At 42.1% G+C, this 21,801-nt stretch overlaps 1 protein-coding gene across 33 annotated transcripts in view; it reads right to left on the reverse strand.

Moving 5' to 3' along the window:
- Window positions 1–21,801, reverse strand: part of LOC100089593 (ABI family member 3 binding protein) — a 169,579-nt gene that overhangs the window by 107,402 nt on the left and 40,376 nt on the right. For all 33 annotated transcript variants that reach the window (XM_029082721.2, XM_029082733.2, XM_029082720.2 and 30 more), the window contains exons 3-5: window positions 10,074–10,142; window positions 6,696–6,828; window positions 203–384 (exon numbers count right to left, since the gene is read on the reverse strand). In XM_029082721.2, the coding sequence (XP_028938554.1) occupies window positions 203–384; window positions 6,696–6,828; window positions 10,074–10,142 (384 nt within the window). The remainder of the gene's footprint in view (window positions 1–202; window positions 385–6,695; window positions 6,829–10,073; window positions 10,143–21,801) is intronic.

Raw genomic sequence — 21,801 nt, forward strand, 5'->3', positions numbered from 1 at the left:
AAAACAAACTGACCCACTATTCAGCGGTGCTTGGAAACACATCATTTACTGTCCTGCCCTGTGACCCAGTAAACTGGAATTTATAGAAAGGATTTGGAGACAGAGTAACAATGTGTGTGCAATCTACTCTTAGATCAGGCAGCTACAGGCAGAACCGGAACGGAAATGATGAGAAGCCTACTTACTTCTCATCAGGACTTACTTCCTAAAACAGTCTTGTGATTGAAAATCTTGCTCCAGATTCCCCCTTCCATGTTGTCTTTCACTCCAAACTCATATATCGTGTTGGGCTTCAGATTTTCTACTACTGTCTCCGTGGCTGGGCAGAGCTGGAAGATCCATTTCTTCTCTTTATCCTTTTCTCTGTAGCGGACTATATAAAATCTGTTGAGGGCAGCAATAAAACTGAGTGTTAACTCACACCACTACTCCAGAGGGCAGATATATGGCTCATAAAAAGAATCTCAATGAAGCCTAAGACTTCAAATCACTATCGAACGCTTTGAGCTTTGGAAAATATTGGAATTTACCACCAACTCCCTAAGAAAACTCACTTTTTTTTCCATCATGAAGCTGAAATAAACAAATAGGGGCATCTGGGTTTAATCTCGGCTTCACCACTTGTCTATTGTGTGACTTTGGGCAACTTGTGTAACTTCTCTGTGCCTCAGTTACCTCATCTGTAAAATGGGGATTAAAACTGTGAGCCCCATGTGGGACAGGGACCGTGTCCAACTTGATTAGTTAGTATCTATCTCAGCGTTTAGTAAGCCTGGCACACTGTGCTTAGCCAATACTATTAAAAAACCTAAAAACCTTTTGTGTAGTGTGGGACTCCAGTGCATGACTTGAATGCATTTATCAGACTGCAGCTCTCCAGTAACATTGCTGTTAGGCCATTATATAGGGCCCGGTTCTGGAAATCAGGACACTTGTGGAGGTTTTTTTCTTTGTGTGGGTGTTGTGTGTGTATGTTCAATCAATCAGTTGTATTTTTTGAGTGCTTACTGTGTGCAGTATACTCTACTTAGCACTTGGGAGAGTACAGTATAACAGAGTTGGTAGACACATTCCCTGTCCACAATGAGCTGACATTTTAGAGGAATATTAAGTTCTTACTACATGCCAGGCACTGTACTGTACAATGGGGTAGGTTCAACATAATCAGGCCGGACACAGTCCATGTCCCACTTGGGGCTCCCAGTCTTAATCCCCACTTTATAGATGAGATAGCAGGCACAGAGGAGTGAAGTGACTTGCTCAAGGTCTCAGATCAGACAAGTGGTGGAGTTGAAATTAGAACCCAGGTCCTTCTGACACCAAGGCCCATGCTCTATTCAGTAGGTCACGCTGTTTCTCATCATTTCTTCTAGTTGCGGGCCTGCTGGTAGCGGGTTGACGTGGAAAAGACTTTGCCAAAGACTTTGCCAAAGACTTTGCTAAAGTATGCACTTTGCCATGGGATACATCTCTGCCTGCATATTAACTCATTAGCCTCGGTGCACCGGTGGGAACGTGACTTGTTCGGACGAGAGCGTGCATGGATCTGAGCAAACCACTGATGCTATAATCAATTCCTCTGCACAGATGCTCAGCCTCAGAACAGACCCATCTTTCACTATCATTCTGTCTCCAGCAATGACTGATCTTAGGATTCTCCCGCCCTGAACTCTCCGGCTAGACTGTAAATTCATTATGGGCAGGGAATGTGTCTGCTTATTGTTATATTGTATGCTTTCAAGTGTTTAGCGTCATGCTCTGCACACAGTAAGCACTCAATAGATACGACTGATTGACTGACAGGACTCCAGCTCCTCCTATGGAAGCAGCAGCACATGGAGCGTGGGCAAGGAGTCTGCTCGAACAAGACGCCAAAAACTGCTAGAGAGCAAACAAGGCTTCATAGACCTGTGTGGGGCGAACCCAAAGCCCAGGACCAACCAGAGTTCAGGCATTATTCTTGGCTTCCCACAACTGATCTCCCTTCACTAGTGTTGTGCGGAAATAAAGGCCTCACCAACTGACAATCCCTCAAGCTCTACTTGCCCTCTGGCCCTCTGCCAATTCATCTCCTGAAAGCATTTTTTTCAGGGAGGGGCTTTAATCATTTCAATAGAAATACCCTTCTCATTTTTATTTTTACGGTATTTGTTAAGCCCTTTGTATGTGCAGGCATCATGGATTTCCGTCAGCCCTGGAAGACACAGTCTGTTCTTTTAGGATTTGACACTTTTCTCTCCCTTATCCCTGATACACTGTCCATGAGGTCTGTCCTTTTTTATTTAATTTTTTATGGTCCTTCTTAAGCACTTACAATGTGCTGGGCTCTGTACTAGACACTGCAGTAGAGGCAAGCTAATCAGGTTGGACACAGTCCCTGTCCCACATGGTGTTCACAGTCTTGATCCTCATTTTTTAGATGAGGGGAACTGGGACACAGAGAAGTTAAATGACTTGCCTGAGGTCAGACAGCAGACGGGTGATGGAGCTGGGATTAGAACCCAAGTCTTCTGGCTCCCAGGCCTATGCTTTATCCACTAGACCACACTGCTTCTCTACTTCTGAGGTTAAAACATAAAGCGTCTTTCAGCACCTTGGCTTATATTTATGTTAAAAAGCTCAGCTCCTTCTTCTCTAGGGAATAAAGTCTGATTAGACTGTAAGCCTGTCAAACGGCAGGCACTGTCTCTATCTGTTGCCGACTTGTTCATTCCAAGCGCTTAGTACAGTGCTCTGCACATAGTAAGCGCTCAATAAATACTATTGAATGAATGAAAACTCCATGCAGTCAGTTCTTTTCCTGGTCTTTAATGAAATTGTGAACTCTCATATTGTTCTTATAATTGCTGATCTCCTTAGATTGAATCTATCCTGGCACTTAGAGTTTTGCCTATACTAAGTGCTTAGTATTTGATATTTAAACATAGTAAAATGTCACATATTACTACAGAAGGAATAAAAGATAGGTTATGTAGTTTAGCTTAAACACTACTAAAAAAAGTAAGACAGATGGTTGGGCTGCAATGGGTTAGCAAAAAAATGATGGGATGTTTGGCAGTGGCCTGAGAATACAGATTGGTACAGTAAAAATAAAGGCTCCTAGAGAGTTAATTCTAAAAAGAGTTGATATTACAATGTTTTAAGGTGCAAGTGAGTTATGCTACAGTCTTCTTATTCACTAAGGTCTGAGTCGTGCTCTTCAAGGAAGGAAGACTGGTCTGGGCTCAGGCAGAGGGAGATCCTCTTATTATTAATAATAGTAATAATGGTATTTGCTGTTGTATGCAAGTACTGGGGTAGAAACAAGATAATGAGGTCCCACATGGGACTCAGTTTTAGTATTAGGGAGAACAGGTGTAGAATCTCCATTTTGCAGATGAGGGAACTGAGGCACAGGGAAGTTAAGTGGTTTTCCCAAGGTCACATAGCAGGCAAGTGGCAGAGCTGGGATTAGAACTCTCTGACTCCCAGACTCGCGAGCTTTCAACTAGGCAAAACTGCTTCCCTCAAGAATTCACTGAATGGTATTTACTGAGCACTTACCATGTGCAGGGCATGGTGCTAAGCAATTGGGAAAGTACCATGCTATAGAGATGGAGACGTGATGCCTTGCCCACAAGAAGCTTATGGCCTACAGTCACAAGGCAGCATCAGTGGGGCCCAGTGGTAGCATAAGATGAGTCTCTCAGTTAAGCACTTTGAGCAACAGTGAAAATTGTCTGTGCCCCTTTCCTCCCTCGCACTCTCCCTATACCTACCCCCCTCACTCTGCCCATCTTTCAGGAAAGCATTATTATTACGGTATTTGTTATGCTATTTAAGTGTGGGCTATGTGCCAAGCATTGTATTAAGCACTGGGATAGATATGAGATAATCAGATCAGACAAAATGTCCCTCTCCTATATAGGGCTCAAAGTTTAAATGAACAGAAGTATGAAAGGGAAAAAGATTGCCATGGGGAAAAAGTCTTCTCTCTTGGTTAGACAGAAAATAGCAGAGGAATGGCAGAGAAACACAGAAATATCTGAAGTTAAGCTATTTTCACTCTCCAGTGTGGACTCAGATGTGGTTCTAAAGCACTGAGGGCTGAGGTAGTGGTGTGCCAGATCTATGAAAAGAAGGAATTCAGACACACACTATATGGGAGAAAATGAGACTCCCCTTGAGGCCTCCAAGATTTAGAAAAAAACAGTAGTTGTCATCAGCAACCTAGCTAAGGAGGTGCTAAAGAAAGGTTAGCTTTGATATGGGAAACCATTTTTCACAATCCCAGTTCAGAAATGTAAACGGAAACATTCAACAAAATGTGACTTGCATTTTGTACAGGCCATGAAAACCGTGAAGAATTTCTTTCCATAGTCAGTTTATATGAGGTGCCAAAAATCTAAAGTTCAAGGGATTAAAACTACACAACTTGGTGTTCCGGGGAGATGCCAAAGGCAGTCAGGTTTCAAGAATTGCACAAGATCATATTCCTGAAGGAGAACTTCAACTGTACCATTTCTTAAGAAATCGCAATTCCCCTCCAGCTACCATGTGCTTATTTAAACTTGCAGCAAGAAGCCAAATTCTAAATAGGATCTGCACGCATAACTCAGAAGAGAACCTGGCTCACAATCAATAGACTTTCTGAACCTGCTTCTAATTAGACTAATTTAAGATTCCGGTGGTTTAAGTTGGGGACATGGAATTTACTGAATTTCTGACACCTGTCAATACTATCAAATGTTTTTCTGAGAACTAATGTCACCACTTGAAATATGAAGAGAGATCGCTTTGGGTCTGCACAAACCATTTACCCAATTAATTAACTCAATCACCCAATAACTAGATATTAAGAAGGATCATCATGAGGATAATTGAAATCCAGAGATAAACTCCAGATCTCAGAAACACAGCAAGAGACCTGGATAAAGCATAACACGGATGATGGAGAATGTTTTATGTCTTTTCCCTACAAGTAGCAGTACAATTTTCAAAGCACCTTGGGAAGGTCTTACTATCTCTGTGCTGCTTCCTCCCTTAAATCCTCTCCACCACCTACTTTCCCATCTTGGCTGATAATACCACAATCTTCCCTAACTCAGAAACCTGCAACTTCTCATATCCAGTCTGTCACTAAATCCTGTTGGATTTTCCCCAGGTTGATCATATCATGCTTTGACTACTGTAATAATAATAGTAATATTAACAATAATATTTAAGCATTTATTATGTGCCAAACACTCTATTAAGTGCTGAGTTTGGCACAAGATGATAAGGATAGACAAAGTCCCTTTTTCATAAGAGGTAGAATAAGTATTTTATCCCCATTTTGAGGATAAGCAATGACTCTCTGGCTTGCATACTTTCCACTAGGCCACAATGTTGTATTGGCTTCCTCCTTGGTATTCCCATCTCCAGTTCTCTTCCTCAAATCTGTACTGTTGTATCTGAAGGGTAATTGAGCACAAATATCACCATACCTCAAAAATCTCCCTTGACTTCCCATTTCCCTCCACATCAAAGACTCCTCGCAATTGGCTTAGTGTTCCCCCACCATCCCTCTTCATCTTACACATCAAGCCAGAAAAGCTACCTTCTCTCTTGTCCACATCTACTGTTTCCACTGGTTCTCAGGCGTTTGAAAAATTTGATAATTCTACTAGTAGAATTACCATTAGAACAAAGTGAATGTATCAGTGAGTGGAACGTAGCCAACTTTACTATATGGACTGGTTAGAAGTTTGAGGAACTCATAGAGATGAGTAACTTTTACTATGCTCACAATGAATTTACAGTCTAGAGCAGGAAGACAGGCATTAATATAAATAATTGCTAACAGATCAAATAGATGAATTTGATTAAGCGGAACTGCCCCAGAGCATTTTAAAGTTTAAAACCCTCCTGGTCTGCCAGAATCCCAAGTGGAGGAGAAAAGCTGGAAAATGTGAAATTTTAAAAAAGAACTTAGAAGAGAATGAGGGAAAAGAAGCTTGCTTCCTTTCACAGCATTGGCACTTTGGCCCAACCATTCCACATGAGCCATCTCACAAAAAAGCACACACTTGCAAGGATTACATCTACTTCCTAAACTAAACAAATTACAGGATTATTGATAGGTGAAAACTGAGGTATATTTAGGATTCTTTAAAAACCTCTTTTTTTTTCCAACCATGTGGGTTTGGCAAAAATCCATCCACATTTCCCCAGGCACTTCTTTCCAGAACTGAAGATATTTTAAGGGCAATGTAATCTTCATTTTCTGATTCATCTACATTCATTCATCAAAATGTTTTACATTCAAAAAGAGAAAGTTGGCATTTGTCAGTCTTTGTTTTAGAACCAGAAAGACCGACCTTTTCCAGGCATACTCAGAAAGTTTTATTTTCAGTTTAAAATTTCAAACCGCCAATTTTTTTCATGTGAAGAAAACTTGGACTTTACCATCATGGATGAAGGTCCAAACTTTTGATAGTAACCTGATCCAAACCCTCACAATGTTGGTTCTAACCCAGCCCTCCACCTTGGTAAGCCTGGAAATGACTTTGTAGCCCTATTTAGGTTTTCTTTTTCTTTTATCATCATGATGTCAATGACTCTACTTCCAGTCTAACTCTTAATTGCTCATTAGAGATTCTTCTAATCTCCAGTTAACATCACGTACTCATTTGAGGATGAAGAAACCTAGTCCAGTTTGAGTTCAGGTGAGTTACCTGTCATTAGGGCAGTGGCTGGTCAGAGTCCAGTCATGTTGTGGGTTGATGAGGAAACCCCAGGACAGGAACACTGAGCTTGGAGACAGAGTGCCCACTACCAACTGAAGAGGTTTCCGGTGACGAGATTTACCTGTGGAAGCGATGTATTCGGTTATTTCGAATTTTTTTTATAGTATTTAAGTACTTAGTATGCACCAGGATAGATACAACTGAACTAAGGATAGATACAAGCTAATCAAGTTGAACACTGCTCCTGTCCCCCATGAGGCTCATAGTCTTAATGCCCATTTTGCAGATGAGCAAAGAACCACAGAGACATTAAGTGACTTGTCCAGGGACACGCAGCAGACAAGTGGTGGAGGCCGCATTAGAACCCAGGTCCTTCTGACTCCCAGGCCTGGGCTCTATCCACTAGGCCATGCTGCTTCTCTTAGAATACTTCCATCTTTCGGGTAGAGGGGATGGGGGAAGCAATTTGCCAAAGCAATGGAGGAATTGCAAACAACCCCAAAATGTCTTTTCCATTCAAGCTGAATACAGGTGGGTCCCAGAGGGAGAAAAATGATTCTCTTTCCGAATGAATTTCGAGTTCAAGGAAAGCTTAATGAGGAAGCAGTTTTGATCTTGCCCACTGACCAAGTTAATAAGACATAAATTGGGGATTTTCATTGTGTGATTCCCCATTTTTATGCTCACACCAGGACCTTGATCACATGAGCACTCCACTGTGAATACATCTTCTAGCAGTACATTAGCATTATGGAAATGATTATCCTTTGACTTATACATGAACTGCAATCAATCAATTGTATTTACTAAGCGCTTACTGTGTGCAGAACACTGCACTAAGCGCTTGGCAGAGTACAACGTAACAGATTTGGTAGACATGATCCCAGCCCATGAGCTCATCATGATGAGCTCACAGTTTAGAGGGGATGACAGATATTAATTTCAATTACTGGCATGTAAATAAGTGCTTCTGGGGTTGAGGGTGGGTGAATAAAGGGTATAAATCCAAGTGCAAAGGCAACACAAAAGGGAGAGGGAGAAGAGAAAATGGTGCTTAGTCGGGAAAGGCCTCTTAGAAGAGATGTGATTTTAATAAGACTTTGGTGGTGGAGAGATTGATGTCTGTCAAAAATGAAGGGGAAGGGGGGGTCCATGAAGGGAGGCAGGAAGTGGGTGAGGGGTCAGCTGTGAGTTTCAATTATTCCTCTTTATCACATTCCGCTGCTGGGAAGCAGCGTGGCTCAGTGGAAAGAGCTTGGGCTTCGAAGTCAGAGGTCATGGGTTCGACTCCTGGCTCTGCCACTTGTCAGCTGTGTGACTGTGGGCAAGTCACTTAACTTCTCTGTGCCTCAGTTACCTCATCCGTAAAATGGGGATTAACTGTGAACCTCATGTGGGACAACCTGATGACCCTGTATCTCCCCCAGCACTTAGAACAGTGCTCTGCACATAGTAAGCACTTAACAAAATTATCCCCTTCAAGTACAGATTAAGAAAATTTAAAAAATTTCCCCTAGGGAACTCTGGGCCATTGGAATGAAAATACTCAATGCAAGGCAAGACAATTAACTGAGTGGGCATTAAAATGCCTATTAAAATTGAGCTAAAGTTAACATTAAAGCAGCCCTGAAAGAATATGGAGATGTAATGTGCTAAAGAAGTCAACGCTCTATTAGATTTTCCTGGGTTTGAATTTAAGACTTGGAAATGTTGGACAACTTCTAACAAAAAAAAAATTCCATCAGGAAGCTTCATGGAAACAGGATACTAGCCTCAGAGATCAGTCTAGAAGTCAAAATGAGCATTCCTTACAGGACCCTTGCCAAATTGTATGAGTTTTGTTTGGATTTTTTTTTGTTAAATAAGCTTTTTGACCTCTTCATGAAAAATAAAAATTCCTTTCTTCCATTGTCTAGGCCCCTAAAAGCCAAGAGACTCAACAAGAATTGCCTCCAAATCTCAAACCCCTGGGGTCTAGCGCCAGGAATTCTTCACCTCCTGTGACAGTTTGGAGTGTTGCATGCTTATTGTGTCTTCTGGACACTCCATGAGTACTTGGTCAGAGGGTTTCAGCTTAGCTGTCATCAGGTTAGAACCCCAGAACAAACACTTACTACTAAACTTACTACTACTACAGAAGCAGCGTGGCTCAGTAGAAAGAGCATGGGCTTTGGAGTCAGAGGTCGTGGGTTCAAATCCCAGCTCGGCCATTTGTCAGCTGTGTGACTTTGGGCAAGTCACTTAACTTCTCGGTGCCTCAGTTACCTCATCTGTAAAATGGGGATTAAGACTGTGAGCCCCACATGGGACAACCTGATTCCCATGTGTCTACCCCAGCGCTTAGAACAGTGCTCGGCACATAGTAAGTGCTTAACATATACCAACATTATTATTATTATTATTATTAAACCTCATGGGAGTGTTTTAACAGAGATGGGTCAGGGAAGAACTGTTCACGTTCTTCAAGTCCTACCATTCTTCACATCTGATTTCTTTCAGGCCCAGGTTAATTCTTTCATGCTTGTCGCCTTTCAGGCCAGATTGGTCTTCTCTACCATCATCTGGCCACAGGGAGATAGATGGATCCCAGCAGCACATTTTTCCTACAAAATGTCTCAATCCTTTGGAGTCTGAAACTGACAGGGAGGGCAAAGGCAGGGAGGAGATTCCTCACAACTGTTGGTTCTAGAGGTCAGAGAAGAGTCCGTTCATTACCGTTTCTTGATGGTCTGGGCAGAGAGGCCCTTTAAAAATCTCTACATGTCTAATAATAATAATAATAATTATGGCATTTTTAAACATTTACTATGTGTAAGGCACTGTACTAAGCGCTGGGGTGAATACAAGCAAATCAGGTTGGGCACAGTCCCCGTCCAGCTTGGGGCTCACATTCTGAATCCTCATTTAACAGATGAGCTAACTGAGGCCCAGAGAAGTGAAGTAACTTGCCCAAGGTCACACAGCAGGCATGTGACAGAGTCAGGATTAGAACCCAGGTCCTTCTTCTCCACAGGCTCGTGCTCTATTCACTAGGCCATGCTGCTTCTCATATCTACCCCAGCATTTGAAACAGTGCTTGTCACAAATAAAGTGCTCAACAAATAGCATAATTATTAGGGCCACCGTTCTGGGGCCTGGATCAGAATGGGGATGGTCTGTAGAGGCAAGGGTAGTTGCTGTGCTCACCAGGAGCCCCAGATGCTGGGAAGTGACTGCTCCTTCCCAGAGCACCAAGCAGAACATCTTGGGATACCCCACCTCACATCCACATTTCAGAGGCAATTAATTCCAGCTTTAAAGGACGAAATACAATCAGCAAGAATTTTAAAAAGGCGGGGAAATAGAAATCAGGATAAGGGACATTACCTGAGCATGTCTTCCTCCGACTGGAAGTAGGAGCTGGCCGCACCACTATCAGATATTTAGGTTCCGCTTCTGGAAACGAGAACAGCATTATTCGTTAGTAGTAATAATAATAATTGTGGCATTTTTTAAGTGCTTATTATGTGTCAGGCCCTGAACTAAGCACTGGGGTGGATACAAGCAAATCGGGTTAGACACAGTCCCTGTCCCACGTGGGACTCACATTTTCGATCCCCATTTTACAGATGAGGGAACTGAGGCTCTGAGAAGTGAAGTGACTTGCCCAAGGTCACAAAGCAGACAAAGTGGCAGAGTTGGAATTAGAACTCATGATTTTCTGGCTCCCAGGCCCATGCCCTATCAACTACGCCAGAAGATCCTGACCCAGTTGAAAGTGCAGACACTTTGGTGAGTCAAGTATTGCCTGGATTGGGCTCATGGCTGGCAACTTGCCCACCGCTGTTTTAGGGCATAAAAGGCCACATTATGGATTTTCCCCTCCCTCCTTTCTGTACATAGATAAACGAAAAAGATTTCAATGCAAACAAAGCCAATAGGATAGGATGAAGGAAGCATTTTCTCGTGACTTTTTCCTTCCCAGGAAAGGGAAGGGCAGCTTTAACAAATCAGTGTCCTGGACCTGCCAAGCCCCGGCATCAGTCAACCATTCATCAAGCCTTGAGGAACCACATGCTACATTGTGGCCAGGGTCTGGAACTTCGAAAGGGGGAGAGGGGGAAAAAGAATTCTCAGAAAACACATGGATCTCCTATGTAGTCCTGTCTGGAAAGTCTCACTGTCTTCCTAGAGGCCGTGAATATTCCTAATTCCCTATTGAGAAGAGCCCGGACTTGGGAGTCAGAGGTCATGGGTTCGAATCCTACCTCCGCCACTTGGCAGTTGCGTGACTGTGGGCAAGTCACTTAACTTCTCTGTGCCTCAGTTACCTCATCTGTAAAATGGGGATTAAGACTGTGAGCCTCACATGGGACAACCTGATTACCCTGTATCTCCCCAGTGCTTAGAACAGTGCTCTGCACATAGTTAACGCTTAACAAATACCAACATTATTATTATTATTATCTACTTCTTACCAGCTTATAAAATTCAAATGTATAGCTAGGAGGTGGATTCCAGGAGGAGATTACAATCATTTTTTTCCACAAATGCACTGCTCTTTTAAACAACATCAAGCAAGTCGCAATCCATATCTCTCTATTAGGTACTGTTTTCACTGCACATAGCTTTTGAATTGGTCAGTGGCATCATGGCCGCTTTAATTGCCCATACCAGTCATTTTTCCTGGAAATATTTCATGACCCTCTGAAGGCGTTTCCCATTTCAGAAGATTATGAATTCTCGGGTGAAGATACCATAAAAGAGGTGAGTGGGGAGAAAGAGGAGGCAAAGGAGAAAAGAGAATGGGAAGAAAGTTAATGCATAAAAGAGTCAATGCGTAGAATAGAAAGGTGGATATTTCTCTTCAAATACCTGGGGCATAATTTCCGATCAATCAATTAATGGTATTGAGTGCTTACTGTGTGCACAGAACTGTACTAAGTGCAGGGGAGAATACAACAGAGTTGGTAGACCCGCTCTCTGCCCACAAGGAGCTCACAGTCTAAAGAGGGAGACGGAAAAATAAATTAGAGATATATGTACTTAAGTACTACGGAGCTGAGTGGGGTGAATTTCAGGCGCTTAAAGGGTACAGATCCAAATGCATATAGTAGGAACCGGGAAATAAAATAACTGCTTTAAACAAAATGGCACTTTTCCAAGGAAAGATCACTAGGCTGTAAACTCCTCCTGGGCAGGGATTATATCTACCAATTCCATTATATCGTATTACATGGTACTCCTCCAAGCACTCTGCACACACTAAGCACTGGATAAATACCATTGGTTGATTGACTGTGGGCAGGAATCAAGTCTATTAATCCTATTAAATGCTCCCAATCCTTAGCATACTGCTCTGCACATAGCAGACACTTGCTAAGTACCTTTAATGGAGGTTATCTCCCGTGGCTTAGTGGCTTGGGAGCCAGAGGTCATGGGTTCTAATCCCGACTCCACCACTCATCTGCTGTGTGATCTTGCACAAGTCATTTAATTTTTCTGTGTCTCAGTTCCCTTATCTGTAAAATGGGGATTAAGACTGTGAGCCCCAGGTGGGACAACCTGATTACCTTACATCTATCCCAGTGCTTAGAACAGTGCTTTGCACATAGTAAGCACTTAACAAAAACCATCATTATTGTTATTAATGACCCTTATATACTCTTAGGAAAGGCAATGCCATTCTTTTTTTCCAACCCTGAGGTGACAAATGAGCAGGGTATCCATCCTTTATTCAAACCTTCATTGGTCTCATTAGCACCCACTCTTAGGAATTTGGGGTTTCAGAATGTGACATCCAATTTTTTCCCCTTCTTTCCTATCCCAAAGAAGGGGAAGGAATTGGATGTCACATTCTGAACCCCCAAATTATATTCATTTTGACAAGATATTAGCAAGACCAACTCCATGATATAAAGAAAAGGAGAATACTCTCACAGAATCACTGAGCTATTGAGATGGCGTCGGGTGTTTCACTTCCTATGCCAGGTCAAACTATCTTACACCTATCCATTATACAGCAGGGTGAGGGGGCAGGAAGGAGGAAGAGGGGAGAATTTTACAAAATTCATTACTTCAGGACTCTGTAAAGTCAAAAATATCGATAGTTTCAAGAGCCAACATTGAATGATCCATCTTTTCTCCCAAATCCTCCCCTCCAGCTATTCCCATTATACTTGACATCACCACCCTCTTCATCTTTCAGGGAGCAGGGAGCGTGGAAGTACAGGCACTAGAGAAGAGGGGTCATGACTTCACATTACATTTCTGGCAACAGATCCAAAATTTGCAACTCCACAGCCTACATTAGAGACTTATCTGTAAAGTGCTTAGTAGAGTGCTCTGCACATAGCAAGTGCTCAATAAAAACTATCATTGGATTGTTGATTGATTGAGGTTTAGGATGAATAGTCCATAATGGTTCACTGGAGGAAAGTTGGGGATGTAGAGGAAATGGCTTAGAACGTTAGTAGTCCATCTCTACTCATGAAGCTGGATGTTAAGGAAGTCAATTATGACAGTTTTTTTCCAGCATCCTTTTAAGCCTGTCAGAGATAGAATCTTGGACTAGATGGACTAATCATCTGACCCCCGAAATAGCATTACGTATTTGTGATCGTAAGTAAAACTGAATACAGTACAATTTACAAAGAGAAGTCCTTTTGTTCCCATCTCCCACCCAAATAGTCTTCAATCATCATACATCAGGTCTCTTAAAATCAAATATATTGCTTCTTCAAGACTTTTTCTTGCTCCTTTGCATGAATCAATTAGTTTGTGCCTCACCAACAGACCATAATAAAACTTATTTTAAATGAAAACATAAATACATGGAAATGCAGAGGGCAGCAGCTAAGACTTTGAGCCGATGGGATTTTTTTCTTATTCAACCCTACTGTGTGGTATTTACTCTGTATAATACAAAAGGCCAGCTCACTAGTTTCTACAAGTCACAACAGTCTTCAAGCATCATCAGCAATGCTTAGCTGTTGCCCCCATGTGAAAACCTCTGGTGTACGAATGCTTTGGTAATCTTTGCTCTCTCCTGAAAACAATGAAGTGAGGTGATTCAAGCAAAAACACAAGGTTGTCTTCATTCTATGCCATGAAATTCTTGTAGAATCAAGCAGGGAGCGTGGAAGTACAGGCACTTCACATTACAGTTCTGGCAACAGATCCAAGATTTGCAATTCCACAGCCTACATTAAAGACTTACCTGCAAAAATACTCAGAGAGGAGAGTGTTTAGCATTAGAAGACTATGCATTTTTCTTTTAGGAAATGGATTAGATATATTTTGTAATCTCTCCCAATTCCTAGAAAATGCTTAACTTTTTCTGGTTACCCAATGTTTTCAGCTCTCTTGAATCAGACTGGCAGTCTGTCATTCTCTGGACAAAACAGTGCTCTACTCTAAATAGAATCTGGGAATCATCATCTTCTACACACTCTGTTGGACTGCACTCTCCCAAACATTCAGTACAGTACTCTGCCCAGAGTAAATGTTCAGGAAATACTATTGATTGTTCATCATCATCATCATCATCATGAGCACCATCAATACTAAAATGGCTCCATATTCTAACAGATTCCATGTTCTAAGCAGGATTAAAGTTTGGGTACAGACTACTGTCTACTGTCTACTGTCCCTACTGAGAGCCTTAAAGGATCGTGCCTTGCACCTGTGAGGCACCAAGTTTAAAAACATCTTCTCTCTTAATCAAACCAAAACAAGGTTTCTAAGTGGTATGCTTCAGCCAAAGTCACATATGAAGTTTCCTCAACAGGAGAGGGGCAAAATTACTTCAAAACTACTGGAGAACTTCCTTGACTCTACTACCACAAGTCTCAGAACAGTGTTTTGCATACAGTAAGCGTTCCATAGATGACACTGATTAATTGACTGATTGTCAGAGAAATCCAGATCAATAAGCCAGGCTGGTTTCCACCGTGGCTCAGTATCCTGGGAGGTAAAGATGCAACATGAAACAGTTAAGGAAGGTGGAAGTCATAGAACCAAATTGAGCTTTTGGAGACCTAAATGAAGTGGGTCTAGCAAGTCACTAGAATTGAAAGGGACACAACCATTCCTGGTGGCTGTTCAGGACAACCAGAAGAACAAGCAGATGGGATGCTATCTGTGAGAAATTATGTGGGGATTTTCTGACATGCAAAAATAATTAGCTTCATTTTTAATGATGTATTTTATCCGGCCTTATTTTTTTTTAATGGTACTTTATTTTCCCTCTAGATTGTAAGCATGTTGTGGGAGAGGAACTTGCCTATCAGCTCTATGATAGTGTACTCTCCCAAGTACTTAATACAGAGCTCTGTGCACAGAAAGCACTCAATAAATATGATTGATTGATTAAGTGCCATATGCCAAGCACTATACTAAGCACTGCAGCAGATACAAGATAATCAGGTTGGACATGGTCCCTATTCCACATGGGATGTAGGAGGGAGAAGGATTCAATCACCATTTCTAATAGGTGTTGAAACTGAAGTCCAGAGAAGCCAAGTCACTTACTGAAGGTCACACAGCAGTAGAGTGGCAGAGCTGGGAATATGAGCCCAGGTCTTCTGACTTCCTATCTCCCTTGAAGATAAGCAGCACCTTATGAAACTTGAGCTTCTCCATTCTGGTAGTCTAGTGGAAAGTGCATGGGCTCGGGAGTCAGAGGACCTGGGTTCTGATTCCTACTCCAGCACTTGTCCACCGTGGTGAGTCACAACTTCTCTGTGCCTCAGTTGCCTCATCGGGATTAAGGCCGTGAGCCTTATGTGGGACGGGGACTGAATCCAACCTGATTATCTCGAATCTACCCTAACGTTTATAACAGTGCCTGGCACGTAGTAAGCGCTTAACAAATACCATTAAAAATAATATAGAAAGGGATGGGGAGAGCTAGAAAAGAGGGTGGGTTTGGGAAATACGATTTGGCAGGCTAGGTAAGTCTTTCGGACCAGATTGAATTTTTATGGGCCTAGCCAAGGAAGAAAACTATTTGTAAAGCTGATTTAGCCCATGTTAGTGGAACATCTTCAATTAAATTCATGGTAGGCCATTCCATAAGAAATACTACGTTAAAAACATTGCCTAAGCATTGTTTTGGAAAATGTGACATAGAACTGAAGCCAGAATATCTAGTGAGGTTCCAACATATTTACCTGAAATGAGTCAACTTCTGTCCAATATACCCCCGCAGAGATGATGTCCAACTGATCCATGATCTGTGTGATGTCAACTGGCCTCCCACATCCACAAGCTATTTGTGAGCCTATATCAATTTACTCATAGTTCTGGAGTTGGGAACACATGGGATACACCCTCTGTGTGTTTTGCCATTATTATTATTATTAATAATAATTACAATAACAGCATTTAAGCACTTGCCAAGCATCAAGCACTGTGGTACATTCAGGTTAATCAGGTCAGACCTAGTCCTTGTCTCACATGTGGCTCACAGGCCGAGATAGAGAGCAAATATTGAATCCCCATTTTACAGTTGAGGAAACTGAAGCACAGAGAAGTTAAGTGAATTGCAAGGGTCACACAGCAGGCCTGTGCCAGAGCTGGAATTAAAACCCAAGTCTTCGGACTCCCAGATCTGGGTTCTTCCCACTAGGCCACACTGCTGCTCTTCTGAAGTATGGAACCGGAAATGCATTTATTTTAAGGTCACTTCATAAACCCGAGGCTTGGGATTTTACTTCAAGTTAGACAGTGCAGACTGCAAACTTCTGGTGTGCAGTGAGTGGAAATGTGGGTGAGAACTGAGGAAGTCATACCATCCCTCTAAAACTGCTCACTCGTTAGCTCCTGTGAGGGTGAAGGGGACGGTGGCTTTGAGAGTGAGGGAATGAGAGTGAGCACTGGGCGACAGGAGCCAGGGTCCCTGTCTTCCCTTGGACTTCAACCCTTCAACCATTGGAATGAAGCTTTCTACTTGGCTCACATTCGCTTCCTCTAGCCACGGCTTCCTCAGTGCTCTGCCCTCGTCCCCTCTTCCCACCCCCATCCCTTCCAGCAAAAAAATCGGTAATGGAGCACTGTAGTGGAAAGATCACCGAACAGAGTCAGAAGACCTGGGTTCAAATCCCAGCTCTTCCACCACCTGCAGCTCTGTGTACCTTGGAAAAGTAATAAGAATAATAATAGTAACTGTGGTATCTGTTAAGCACTTACTATATGACAAGCGCTGTACAAAGTGCTGAGGTAGATAGAGAATAATCAGGCCCCACATGGGGCTCGCAGAGTAAGTAGGAGAGAGAGAAAAGGTCCTCATTATCTTGTCTCTACCCCAGTGCTTAGTACAGTGCTAGGCTCTTAATACCATAATAATAAGTGCCTAATTATTATTATTATTCCAGTGCTGAAGCAGGGCTGGGAGAAGCAAATGGGAATTTTTCCTGGAAATTAGAGGTGGGCCTAATTTCCATGTGAGAAGCATTATGGCCTAGTGGAAAAAGCACAGGGAGTCAGAAGATCTGGGCTCTAGTCCCAGCTCTGCCATTTTCTTGCAGGGTGACAGCTTTGCTCAGTGGAAAGAGCCCAAGCTTGGGAGTCAGAGGTCGTGGGTTCTAATCCTGGCTCCACTGCTTGCCAGCTGTGTGACTTTGGGCAAGTCACTTAACTTCTCTGTGCCTCAGTTACCTCATCTGTAAAATGAGGATTAAAACTGTGATCCCTGTGTGGGACAACCTGTATCCCCCAGCTCTTAGAACAGTGCTTTGCATATAGTAAGCGCTTAAATATCACCATTTAATTTCTCTGTGCCTCAGTTTCCTCAACAGTAAAATGGGGATTAAATACGTGAGTCTCCGCCTACTTAGATTGTGAGGCCCATGTGGGACAGGGACTGTGTCCAACCTGATTAACTTCTTTCTATCCCAGCACTTTAGAATAATGTTTGACAAATACCATTAAAAAAACAAAACAAAAAACCCCAAATTAACCCAGTCTAGATGTAAAGAGGGGTAGCCCGACAGCTCCCTGACTTCATATACAAATAGGGGCCAAAGTTGATCAAACATTTTCCTTCATCAGCCCCCAATACCCTCCCTCTTCTAGTCTGGCAGTTCTGTATTACATTAGCGGGTGTTGATTTTATAGCTTGTGGTTTTCTTCTGTTCTGCATTTGAAATATGTTCCCTGCAGAGATGTTTAGTGTTGGGTGTTGCCTAATAACCATCTTAAAGGTTGGCAAAGGTTTGCTTTTGAAGTGCAGCCTGTGTACACAAATGCACATTTTCCAGTCACAACGTTATCTACAAAGGAAGGGCCGTTGAAGAGCAGGGTTCGGTTTTGTTTTCTTTAATAACGGGGATTGGAAACATCAGTTGTCAAATGTAAATACTGAAGGAGCAATGTCAACTTTGAAAAAACGCTGTCCTTGGCAGTAGGGACAAGGCATTAGCAACGTGGTCATTTCAGTCAGATGTGCCTGGGCAGGGATTCCAAGCAAAATTAACACTATTTCCTTCCAACTCTCAGAATTCAGAGCTGCCCTCTTGCCGTACACTCAGTGTTTGTCAAGAAAGATCTGCAAGAACACCAGGCAGTCCTTCAGGGGAAGAGCTGGATTTGGGGACAAATCCCTAAAACTAAAGGAAATCCCAACAAGAGTTCAAAAAGATTTTATTCATGAGTGGTTCTCGCTTTCTTCTAAGTTTTAGAATCCATGCCCTTTCCCTCTTAGTCCCAAACCCCTACAAGTCTTTGAAGACTATAGCAGCAACTGCAAAGAAGTATCTGAAGGAAAGGAAGACATGGTTCAAGGTCATGATGAAATTCAGACCTAAGCGGGTCACATTTCAAAACATTCTAAGAAATCCATAGTTAGGGAAAAAATGAAATGATCTGGGCCTTTTAAAATGTCTTGTGAAATTGGAGGGTTCATTTCATTTTTAAGGCATTAAAGTCAAATTCTCTCAAAAATTTTACTACTAATAATACCAATAATAACTACCGTGATATTCAAGCACTTACTATTTACCAAGCAGCATTCTAAGCACTGGCAAAGGTAGAAGATAATCAGGCCAGACTCTGTCCCTGTTCCACACTGGGCTCAAAGTTCACTTAGGAGGAAGAGGAGGTATTTAAATCCCCACTGGATATTGGTGAGAAACCTGAGGCATAGAAAAGAGCTTTAATACACTACATTCTCAGGATAACATTATACACCTTTCAGCTTTCTGTATAAAGTGGATATAGTATTGTGGGCAGAGAATGGGTCTACCAGCTTATATGGTACTCTCCCAACTGTTTGGTATAGTGCTTTGCACATGGTAAGCACCCAATAAATACAATTTACATCTATAGGTGGATGGCAATTTCACAGGGTCGATGACATCCATGCCACTGCCAGATTCCAGCTGTGAGACTGAAGTCATTGTTTTCATAGTTGCCCCGAGCCTTGTCTCTGTGACAAGATCCAAGTAGCTCTCTACACAGGGCTAAAGGAGATGAGAATCCAAAAAATTCTTTGGTCACTTATTTCCTTTCCACATTGCTCACGTACCCACATGATTCCCCTCCTCTTCTACATTGGGATTTTCCAGGGATGTAATAACGATAATTATGATATTTAAGCACTTACTGTGTGGGAACAAGGAAATAATAATAATAATAATGTTGGTATTAGTTAAGCACTTACTATGTGCCAAGCACTGTTCTAAGCGCTGAATAAGTAGGCGATGATGGCCATGAGGATGGGCAAGCATCCTGCCAAACAACTCTATTATATTATGCTTTCCCAAGTGCTTAGTTCAGTGCTCTGTGCAGGGTGAGTGCTCAATAAATCCCACTGACTGTCTGATATGGAATTTTAAGTCAGATGCAAAATCTTTGTCTGGAACACGGCCTCAACTAGATCATCCATTACATAAAAATGTACTTTGAAGGCGATTATCTGGACTTTCCAAACCAATAAGGTTCTTTGGCCTAAACTTGCCACTTAATGTGGCCATTTCTCTGCTGGTTTCCAAGGATAAGGATAAAAAGTGTTGCACAAGACTGTCCTAAAACCTCAATCTCTTTCATACCACGACAGTGAGATCTGCACTAATTAGGGAGAGCTGTTCTCGGAAGCACTGAGCCCAGAGGTACTCCAAATCAAGAATTTGTTAACAGCCCCAAGTTAAAAGTCCTATCACTTTCAACAGGACAGGTATTCTTTTTTTGGTGTGGTAGAAATTCATCAAGAATTTCTGAGCACTAATACGTTCAATCAACAGCTATGACTAGCAAAGGAAGACACAGAAAGGCAAACATCATCACCAACACGACTTAATGAGTGCCTATTGCCAGCAAAAGCACTATACTAGGGACATTTCACGAGTTATCAATCACGGGAGACTCAATCAATACTTATTGATTGATTACTGGGTGCAGAACACTGTACTAAGCGTTTAGGGGAGTATAATACAGAGTTGGTAGATACGTCCCTTGCTCACAACAAGCTTACAGTCTAGAGGGGAATACAGACATTAATATAATCTGTACAATGCTCTGCACACAGTAAGCACTCAATAAATAGGATTGAATGAATGAATAATTTGTAGATAGGTATATCAGTGCTGTGGGGCAAATACCATATGCTCAAAGGGTACAGATACAACAGCATAGATGACATAGAAGGGAGAGGGAGGCAGGAAAAAAGGAACTTAATTGAGGAAGGCCTCCTGGAAGAGAGGTAAACCTAAGCTATGTAAGTGACTATTAGTGGTCTAGCATAAACTATTATCACTCCTGGAAAAAAACCTCACTATTCTGCCCTATTGACAGTGGGTTACCCCTGCCCTACTTTAAACAAGAATCCTTTGCAAGTAGGAGGTGTCCATTATATTGATTTTTCTATCACCGGTGAGAGGAGAATGGCATTTGGGGATTTACTTGGTGTTGGAGCAACCCTCTTTAGGGAGTTGCTCTTCACCCTCAGTTTGGAAAGAACTATAAAAGATTTCCCTATTTATGTACTCTTCAGAAAACTTAGAAACAGTTTACCAGAGCGCAGGGCTTGGTGAACTATAATTTTGGAGTGCAGTAAGTCAACATGCAAAAGGGAGTGTTGTTGCATATCAGTCTTTTCAATTATATAGTCACACATGGATAAGATCTCACCATCAGCTGTGTGTCATCTTCTAAAATAAATGACAGCACTCACATACATATATACACACACACACACACACAGAGATTTGTATTGCAACTAAATTATGCCACTATATATATAATATTAATATTAATATTAATAATCAGTGATATTCGCGTGCTTACTGAGTGCACAGTACCGCACCAAGCATTTTAATAGCACTGGTAGATATAATTCTTGCACTACCTAGTACCTAAGGTATGGATAGATCAGAGGTGGACAGAGCTATTTCTTGGATTATGTTGGTATTTGTTAAGCGCTTACTATGTGCAGAGCACTGTTCTAAGCGCTGGGGTAGATACAGGGTAATCAGGTTGTCCCACGTAAGGCTCACAGTTAATCACCATTTTACAGATGAGGGAACTGAGGCACAGAGAAGTGAAGTGACTTGCCCACAGTCACACAGCTGACAAGTGGCAGAGCCGAGATTCGAACCCATGAACTCTGACTCCCAAGCCCGGGCTCTTTCCACTGAGCCACACTGCTACCACTGCCACCCATCAGCCATTCTTGGTTGTCATTTTCTTTCGACAGGACCAATATCACTGCAGAATCATACCCTCTTTCACCCTGGTCTCTCAACCAAGCTTAGATCTATATATGAAGAGTGCCAAGACCTCAGTTCCTAGAAAAGCAACCAGGTTCCCAGGAAACTAAAAGCATGTTCCAGTTTGTGAGCATCTTGAGGGGAAAAAAAGACATGTTTGAACTGAATATTTTGTAGATAGATACATAAGAGCTGTGGGACTGAGGGTGCTCCAATGCTTGGTAAAATGCTTGGCATTTAGTAAGGCTTAATCAATTGATATTTATTAAGCGATTACTATGTGCAGAGCACTGTAGTATGTGCTTAGGAGAGTAAAATACCACAGAATTAGCAGACACGTTCTAAATACTACAATCATCGTTCACAAAGACAACCAATTAACAACAACTTTTCCCTTCATGTCTACTTTT

The sequence above is a fragment of the Ornithorhynchus anatinus genome, chromosome 17 (genome assembly GCF_004115215.2).
Source record: "Ornithorhynchus anatinus isolate Pmale09 chromosome 17, mOrnAna1.pri.v4, whole genome shotgun sequence".
Taxonomy (NCBI): domain Eukaryota; kingdom Metazoa; phylum Chordata; class Mammalia; order Monotremata; family Ornithorhynchidae; genus Ornithorhynchus; species Ornithorhynchus anatinus.